Source organism: Lactuca sativa, chromosome 5 (genome assembly GCF_002870075.4).
Source record: "Lactuca sativa cultivar Salinas chromosome 5, Lsat_Salinas_v11, whole genome shotgun sequence".
NCBI lineage: Eukaryota > Viridiplantae > Streptophyta > Magnoliopsida > Asterales > Asteraceae > Lactuca > Lactuca sativa.
Genome location: NC_056627.2, coordinates 166443298 through 166453342, shown reverse-complemented (window position 1 = coordinate 166453342; position 10045 = coordinate 166443298). Strand labels below are relative to the sequence as shown.

Genomic DNA, 10045 nt, shown 5'->3' with positions numbered 1-10045 from the left:
GGAAGAATGCACATGCTCCAACTCATCAAATCGTTGCCCTTGGAATTACCGCTCAGGGCTACCCCTCGAAGACTGAGGGCTGACGCCGGCGCCTAAAGAAACCAGTACAATGGGCTGATGAGACGCCCCTTCAATACCCTCATAGTGTTGAACTTCATCATCGGGTATCACCAACACATCCCCTGGGCTGGACGGTACAGATGACAATAGGCCCATAAGACGATGGCGCTGCATCACACGCTGTCCGATGGGTCCCGAGCTACCCTCAGGAGTTGGACCACTCATCGCCTGCACAACTTTCCTTTTTTCCACAACCCAACGATCGCCAGCCATAATCCTAGCCTTGCTGTCCACCGCAACATTGGTCGCCAGCTCAGTAGGAGTACAGAAGGTAGTCGGCGGGGTCATGACGGTATAGGGACTCGGCTGACTTCCCGACGCGGTAGAACTCCCGACGGGTTGTGGGGGCACCCGAGCAGCAACAACAGTTAGGCGACAGAGAGGAGGCAAATTCTCGTGCAAAGGCACTACGTGATGCTCTAGCTTGCCCTGGTAACGACCCTGCAGTACAGAATCCATAGAGACGGAGCATTCAACACTTACCCAAAAAATGGAAAAGATAACCGTGAAAAAGCAAAAATGAACGAGGTCTCTCTCTTTATATATATATATATATATATATATATATATATATATATATATATATATATATATATATATATATATATATATATATATAAGAGGGGGAGAAGAGGAGAGAAAGCAAACAGAAAAGCAAGAGTGACTCACCGTTGGAAACAGTGTAGAACCCAAACATCTCCCCCCGAGAGCGCCAACTAGGACTCATCCCAACACCGGCATGTATAGCCTACGACATCACACCAACGTCCACCCGGAGAGTGCGTAACAGATCTGCAGTCGCCTGGTTGTGGGGAAACAATTTAGGGATGGTGTCGGAAAGCATGGTTGCCCGGGGGTACTCACGGCCGAGCAGCTCCAGGTTGACATACAACCACTTATCCTGCTAGTTCTTGGGAGGCTTATTGTCAACGATGAGATTATGGCCTTCCCGGCAGGAAGAGAAAGTATACTTGTCATTGATGGCGGCAAAGCGAAAGAATAAATTGAATACGAAGTAGTCAGGAATAATGCCATTAGCTCGACAAATCATCTCGAAGGCCACAATCTTATGAACAACATCAGGGGTTAGCATCTGAATACTGCACCCGTTATGCCAGATTCTTTCTTCTTGAAAGTCATTCAACAGAAAGCGAAGACCGGCGTTGAAGGGACTGGAAACTCCAGCCCATCGGCTGGAATGAGGCCGTAAGCCTCTTAAAGGGTGTCGAATTCAGGGAACTAGCGAGTAAGCTCTGAGGAGACGCCATGACAAAGAACAAGAAGAGGAGAAGAAAAGAGGGACTAAAGAGGTAGGGTAGGAACTAAAAAAGATAACTGTTCGAGAGCACTAAAAGGAAAAGAAAGCGGGATTTATGAAAAATCCCTAACACGACTGACTTAACCGCCGCGCACGCCATAATGTCACATCACCGGAAATGAAGCGTCGACCAAGTAAATGCATGAAGTGTGTACCAGCAGTTAATTCCAGAACATCATAGCTAGCTAGCATATGCTATGACTACTTGACTGGGGGACTTGATCATGTGCCTCTCATAGCGGGCCAGACCCAGGCGAGCCCCAACAGGGCACTACCAGCGGGGAATCGACCGGGCGACCCAGACATCCCAAATGACCCCGAATTCCTACGTGGCGACCACGTAGGAAACTCGCCCTCGCCAAGCATTGTCTTCTAAATACAGTCCAAAGATAACGGCTCCAGGCGACAAGACGCCAGGCCAGAGCATAATCCGCCTGGATCAATCGTTAGGCCGGACACAAATGTGGAACATGTTTCTCCAATAAGAGCGTCGAATCCTGTCGGGAGCACAGTCCATGTCCCTAGTACGGTCCGAGGAAGATCTTCACTATAAAAGGCCTATCATCTGGCCTTGACGAGGTAAGCTCTCATGACCCCAACCTTCATTCTCTATACGCTCATTCTCATTTCAGCAACTAACATGGCCGTCGGAGTGTTCTTCCAGGACCTCCTCCCGGACGACGGCTGAAGCCTTTCTTTTCTCTGTGACCTCTCAGGTTCCAGCCGTCCGCCGTTCATCCATAGCTCAGGTGGTTCGGAGTCAGGTCGCATCAAGGGCAAGCACAAATCTCAAAGACTGATTTAGTCTTCTCGAACCATTGCATGAGAGTGATGACGCCATGCTTCCATTGAATGATTTGGGTTTTCCATTTGTAAAATCTTTGTAGGAACATTCCTTTAAACATCCATGACTGTCTCCCTGGTTAGAGGTTATAGTACCATTTCCTGATCCACCAGTGCCATTTGTACCAATTTGTGACATTGAGGCTGCCACGGCTGCTGTTATGGCAGCTTGGAACATGGTGGGGTCAAACTGTGGAGGTGGTGGTGGAGATGGTGGCGAAGGTGGTGGTAGGTTGTGGGAAGCCCTGGGATTTTCCGTGGTGGCATATTACGGCCACAAATTTGAAAAGTTGGTAAGCCTTTAATAGTAGTGATAAGTCGGTTATTATTGAACTAAATTGTCTGTGTTATGTTCCGACTTTTAAAGTATTTGCAAGCAATTCATGTTGGTAATTCATATGTTTTGATCTTATGAATTCAATAATAAAATGGTTTGTCAAACGCTGTAGCGTTCCATCCTTAAAAGTTGGTAGTTACCTGTTTCTATTAATTACCTGAGAATACAAGTAATTTTGAAAGCGTGTCAACAATTAAGTTGGTGAGTGCAAGCTTTTGTATATAGAGTTGAAAATCTTTCTTTGTAAATGTAGTGAATGTTCAAGAAAAATCCAATATTTTCCTTATAAAATGAATTGTAGTCTTAAGACTCAAAGACCGAAATGTACAAGTATTTACCATACTTATAATAGTATATGCAATTTTAAATAAATAATACCCTTTTGAACGTATGAATCCCCGTAAACAATATGTGACGTTGTTTCCCTATGTGAGTTATTATAACCGTACAATTGACATAGTAAGCCTATTATGATGTACTTCGGGTGTCAGAATGTTTTGACATTTGTCACACCAAACCTGCCAGTCTAACTGTTGCAAGCAGCTAAGATGTGGGATTCTCAGTCCCAATATAGATCTATATACAAGTATCACGCTCTCTTACAGGAGATTATGGTCATAATACAGGACTTTAACCAGTACTATAAAGAATACAATGAAGTAATGTCTCACCAATTTGATTCAACGAGTTTACGTGTAGTGTTAATGAAAACCATTTTTGTAGTTTAATTGGAACCTTCCTTAGTATGTTCGTAGTATTAATGTCCCATAAACTATACCAATTATTGTAACGCCCGTGTTTCTGGGCTTGCCATTTTTAGCAATGTAATAGTCTAGGTTAACCTTTGTAACCCAATTTGAAATAATAAAAATGTATTATTTGTGAATTTTGTGAATTATGTGAGTTATGTGTTTATTTGCTTAATTATGTGATATAATTGAATTAAGAATAAAATGAGCGTCAAAATTTAAGTGTAAAATAAACTTGATATCATTGGATAATGTTGTAGAAGTTGAAACGAGGTTTCCGAATATATATAGAACGCCCAAATCTGACTTCGTATGAGAAAGTTATGATTTTCTGAAGTTTCGACTTGACAGTATGCAGCCCGAATACTCGATTTGAGATCGAGCAGTTTTTAGCCAAAACAATCTAAACGAGAATCGATGATCTCGTTGTTAGTAGCGAAACGATGAAAAGTTAAGAGAGAACGGACGTCAGACGAAGAAGTTATGAATTTATAACGATGTTTTTCTGTCCCGGCCTTCTAAAAATAAATAATAAGAATAAAAGTCAAAACTAGCCAACAGAGTCTAAATGAAAGTTGTAGAGTATGGTCTGACCTACGCGTGGATATAAAGAACATCGAAAACGGAGCTCGTATGCGAAAGTTACGCAATTTAGAAGTTTGACGAGTCAAATTACGCCGAGCATAATTTGAGTACGCCCAGCGTACTCAGACGGGTGCAACTTGTCTGACCAATACTCGAGTGCCACCGATTGATGCACGCAGTGACGTCAAAGTACGCCCAGCATAACCTAATTATGCCCAGCGTATTGAGTACGCCCAGCATAATTTGAAATTACGCCCAGCGTAATCCCAGACCCAACAGCCTATAAATAGAACTCGAGATCAGCCATTTTCCTTGCGATTATTCTTACTTTCTCTCTATTTTTTGCCTAGATTTGCGTGCCAATCATATCCCGAAGCCCCGGTATTATTCCCGAGCCCCGAAGCAAGTTCCGAAGTCCCGAGGATCCCGAGAAGTGAGATTTCCGAGCCAAAGCCCTGCCCGCGAGGAGCCCGGTTTTTGTGAAGATTTTCCAGATCTACGGAGAAACACTACTTCTGCAAGCTGTAGTGCTACCCGATCGTCTTCCGATCAAGTGAGTGTGTAGTCATTTTCATTCCAACGCAATATTATGAAGTATTCTATATAAAATACGTGCTATGTGTATATATTTTGTTGTTATATGTGTGAATGTATATTCACTCTCTTCTATCTCATAGATCTAATATATTCCCTATGAAATACGTGTTATGTGTGTATGCCTCATCTGGTATATGGAATATGTAATGATTAAAGCATGCTATACAGGTTTTTAAACAATGTATAAAAATGTATATTTTTATCTACTAATATGTTGGGTAGAACATGGGTAGATAATTGGTGTGAAATAAACAAATGAGATGCCTCGGTGTTATTGGTGTTATTCTAGTCATTCAGCAGAGTATGGATGATGACCACGGACTATTCTAGACTGTCATGTGGAACACTAGCAAGCTCATTACCTGTAGGTGTTGTGAACGACGTGTTCACCGGTGTACTCTATCCCCCACATGGTTGCCTTTAGGGCACTTATTGTTGAGGAAGCCCCTCTGCAGTAATGTCCGTCCCGATGAAAATCCTGAATTAGGTTCCTTATAATAGATGTTATTTTAGGGACGTAAAGTGAGGATAACGGGAATGGGTAATCGGGTTTATTGTGGATTGTTGAAATTAAATATAATTATTGTGGGTTGAAAACCCTATATGCTCACCAGGCTCCCAAGCCTGACCCACTCAGTTTATTTGTATTACAGGAAGTGGCGCAAGAGCTTAAGATGGGCGAATCATCAAGTTGCTTTGTTTACAAGTCTGTATATATGTATATATTTATTGAATGACTTGTAATGTTATCGTTTATGCTTTATGATCTGTATCGGAACATGACATCCCGACTTTTGATTATGAAATGAAATCATATTTCCATATGAAATGTTTTGATAAATATCTATTTTATCATGTTTTGTTTTTGGGAACAAATTCCGCATCTCTTTTAAAATTAAATGGATTTACTCTGAAAATGTTTAAAAAGCATAAATGAAATCTGTCTTTTCTGGCCGATATTTTGGTGATGTCACTATTATAGTTTATCATATATGTTTGTAGTGAATGCAATTCCTTATGATGAATGACTATTTATGTTTAGTGAAATTAAACTGACAAGAAATACTTTCAACACATAGTAATTTATTGCTATACACTTTGCTCAACATGTTACAAACTGTTAATAAACTTGTAAGCTATTTTTACTAGTTTTAACTTTCCTGTAACTGTTCTTAGAAAAATCATAGAAAAATCACTGTAAGTTGAAAACTGAATCCGAAAACTATGAGAGTTCAAGAAATGTGTCTAGTTTGTTCACAATTTTTATTATGATTTTTAGTGGTCTCTAACTAATGCGAAAATGTCCATATTCACAGACTGGTCCGAATTCATTTTTGAAATGATATGCAGTTTTGTAAAAATAGCCATAAATTTTAGAAAACTCGTATCAACGTGTGCAAATAGTAATTAGAAAGGTATGAACCTGAACTATATGCATATTAAACAGTTTTGAAATATATTAAGTTTAAGATGGTTAAAACAGTTCGTGAATAGCCCTAACTTTTCTGTTGATGGTTGTTGGTTGAGTTAGAATGTATTTTAGTGCTGCAACTTGTATTCTCCTGCTTAAAACTTGAAGAAAACATGAAAAGATACGGGTATGAACTCACCTTGAATGATTCCCTAAGGTGGTAAGTTGAAGAATGGGAGTTTCATGTCAAGACACTTGAAAGATGCTTGAAGATTTGAAGATCCTAAGAACAAATATGTGAATATTTGTGTGAATGATTTATGATTAATGTGAAGAAATATAGAGTATTTAGGAGTTGAAAGAAGGAAGTTACCTAGAATGGAGGAAATATCTTGAATACTTTTTTCAAGAAGATTGTGACTGAGAAAGAGGGAAAGAGAGAAAAGTGTGTTTTTGGTGGAGGCAAATGAGACTATGAAGGTGAGGTATAAGATCTCTTGGGTCGATATGGTTAAGGAAATTATGATGGAGTGTTGGGATGGTTTGAAAAAGGACAATGATTTGACTAGGTAAGGTGTGAATGGTGACATAAACTTGGTGATTACCTTATGAATAAAATAATGAGTCTTACACATTATTCATAAAAATGTGTTCTAACTCTTCAAGGCGGGCTTTAAATAGGATTTTAAGGGGTTTAAGTCATGAGAAATATGAGTTGAGGGTGTTCCCAACATCAAATATTCCTAAATTGGCTAAAAGGTTTGAAATGGTCAAAAATCCGGAATGGGGTCCGAATGTCAGGAGCGTTCGTCCGAAGTCAAGAGTGTCAAGAGTTCAGGGGTGTCTGTCCGGAGTCAGGAGCGTTCATCTGGAGTCAGGGGTGTCAGGAGTGTCCGGGGTCAGGAGCGTCCTTCCGGAGTCAAGAGTGTCCAGAGTCAGGAGTGTCCGTCTGGAGTCAGGAGTGTCAGGAGTTTCTGGGGTTCAGGAGTGTCCGTCCGAAGTTAGGAGTGTCCGTAGTCTGGGGCGTCCGTCCGTCGTCCTGAGTGGCGGGAGTGTCCGGAGTTCATGAACGTTCATCCGATGTCAAGAGTATCAGGAGTGTCCGGGGTCAGGAGCATTCGTCTGGAGTTTAGAGTGTCAGGAGTGGCTGGATTCAGGAGCTTCCGTCCGGAGTCAGGAGTGTCTAGAGTCAGGAGCATCCGTCTGGAGTCATGAGTGTCCCGGGTCAGGAGTGTCCGTCCAGAGTCAGAAGTGTCCAAATTCAGGAGCATCCGTCTGGAGTCAGGAATGTCAGGAGTGTCCGGGGTTCAGGAGCATCCGTCCAAAGTTAGGAGTGTCCAGAGTTTAGGGCGTCCATCCGTAGTTAGGAGTGTCAGGAGTGTCCGGAATTCAGGAACGTTCGTCCGGAGTCAGGAGTGTCAGAGTTTCCGGGGTCAGGAGTGTTCGTCCGGGGTCAGGAGTGTAAGGAGTGTCCGGGTTCAAGAACGTCCTTCCGGAGTTAGGATTGTCCGGAGTCAGGAGCATCCGTCTGGAGTCAAGAGTGTCCGGGTTCAGGAGTGTTCGTCTGCTTCTTGAGTAGGCGTTCCGATTCAAGAGGGTTCCAGACCAAGAGGGTCCTTTTGGTTTTTCTCCTTTGGTTTTGAGTTTTTTTTCAACAAAGGAAGGGGTTGTGGATAGTACGGATGTTTTTAAAAAGTTGAGAGAGATTTGGGAGAGATTTAAGATACAAAGAGATGTTTGGAAAAGATTTGGGAGAGAGAGAGAGAGATAGAGTATGAGAGATTGAGAGAGACATTGTTTGTGACCTTTGTTAGTGTTTGGCCCCGAAATGCGAGGTTTGTAAACCCCATTATGCCTTGTTAAGAGTGTTTTATGCCCCCGAAGGGTATGTAATAGTGCTTTATAGAGTCGTTAAATCACTCACCCTGATTAGGGTTTAAAATTTCTAAAAATGTGAAACTTCCGAGTGATACTTTGTATTATGATAGAGAGTTGTACATTAGTAAACATAGAGTAAGTCCTAACATACAAGCACTAACTGAGTTTACCGGTTTGACTTGCTGACTTTGTTTGACTTTGACTTGACCAGAAATTGACAGTTGTCACATAGTCCATGGAAGTTCACCCCATGGATCCTAAGTAAGATGAAAGGTCATGCACATTAGGGTTTACATGGATGTAACCCTATTCCTAGCCACAATATATAAGAAGTCCCTTGGTTCATGAAATCGGCACTAGAGTGTTCTTGGAGAGCCGTAACCGATTTTAGAGTGCAAGTATTCTCTTTTAAAAGTTCGCCATTGTTGGTGGTGTTTGAGGCATCACACTTGGGGTGCTAGTCTCTTAAAGGTCCAAGTCAACAAGCTACAAGAAAAGGTATGTCATTCAACTAGTTTTTGTTATGCAAGTACCCATAGTTTTGTATGCTAGTTAGGACAATGCTTTGGAAAATCAAATTGCATGTATAATTAGAGAAAATATAGATCCAAAGCATTTTGGGTTGTATGTGCGTCTTAAGGTTGTTAGAGTGCTCAAAACCCATGAGAAAGTTATAATGTTAGTCATGGGATCACCATTCCAATTCCTACCCTTTCCTCAAAGAACATCAACACTGCTCCTTCAGATAGAGATAAGCATATTACCTAGAGAATGGCAAATTGGATTGCAAATCCCTAATTTGTAGAATCCTCTGATTCTGAAGAAGAGGGTGATGAGAATAATGACGAAGATAATGAGGAAGGTGTTGATGATGAACAAGAAGCTAATTAAGAGAAAGACGATGAATATGAAGAAGATGAGCTTGCCACTAATAAGGGAAAAGCCTTTTTTCAGGGACTGAATTCTCCTCCAAGATTGAACAAGCACATTAGATTCCGCTCTACTTCATCCACTACTGCTGCAAATGATACTGTACAATGTGGATCAACCCCACCTCAAATGGAAGATACTGATCCATTGATTCAAGATGTGACATCTCGAAGATCAACGTCTCCTTCTCCTCAAGCTGCAATAGCTCCTCCTATGCTAACATGTATTCAGACTGCTTCTTTTTATCAAGGGGAATCCAGTTCCAACTTTCAAACTACTATGCTCTTTCAAGTCTCTCTATTGGTGCAGATTACCCAATCTCTGGGAGAAAGATTGACTATTGTAGAAAAGGATGTGGCTGATATGAAATTCTTTATGATCTTGGCTGATGATGATGATGATAATATCGTTATTAAAGTTACTCCCCCAAATTCTCTAGGTGATAATCCTCCACCTCCACCTCCACCTCCACCTCTATCATCAAATCCTCCTCCTAAACATCTTCCTCCTCCTCCTCCTACATCTCATCCTCCTCATCGCACTCCTTCTCCACTACCTGGCTCCCCTCCCCCAACTGATGATGCCAAATAAGAAGGAGAATAGTCAAGAAAGCAATGATCAACAAATGGTGACTGTAACACCTCCATCTCTGCCTAAAATATCTAAATCAGGAAGGGATGATAATCTAGCTGAACAAGAGAGCAACATCCCAGATGCTGATGCAACAAACAATGATCAGCCTATCCCAAATTTTGGTGATCAATCTAAGGCTGATGAGTATGAAGGGTTTCTTGAATTAAGGTTTATGGCACAAGTTGTTGTTTACCTTGATTTATATTTTGTGGGGGAGATTCCTCAAGGAACCAACAACGACATAAATTCTGATGATGAACATCTCAATCCTAGAAAGAGGAAGGCTTCCTTCTAAGGAGGAGCCAATGACATTGAATCTGGAAGCTCTTCTTCCGTTGGTGATCCTTCAGCCCCTCCTCATTCCAAGAAAAGCAAGTTGACTGTTGGTGTGGAAGATTTAGCTAAAGACTAGAAACTGACTGTTTATTAAGTCAAAGAAATTATGATGGAGCATAATGCCACTATTCGAGCTAGAAAAGAAGAATGTCAGTCCATTAAATTTGTTCAGACTCTTTCTTCCATTGATGAAAGTGTTGACGTTCAAAGCACTAATGTTCAAAACAAGAATATTCAGATGTTAAATAATAATAGGGCCAAAAAACACATGGTTTCAGATCAGGATGAAAGGATCAACATAAAGAAGT

At 41.2% G+C, this 10045-nt stretch overlaps 1 protein-coding gene across 1 annotated transcript; it reads left to right on the top strand.

Moving 5' to 3' along the window:
- Positions 1-2457: 2457 nt before the first annotated feature.
- Positions 2458-9359, top strand: LOC111919426 (uncharacterized). The gene is made up of 2 exons (XM_023914988.1): positions 2458-2574; positions 8793-9359. Exons 1-2 carry the CDS (start codon positions 2458-2460, stop codon positions 9357-9359), a joined length of 684 nt encoding a protein of 227 aa, XP_023770756.1.
- Positions 9360-10045: the final 686 nt, after the last annotated feature.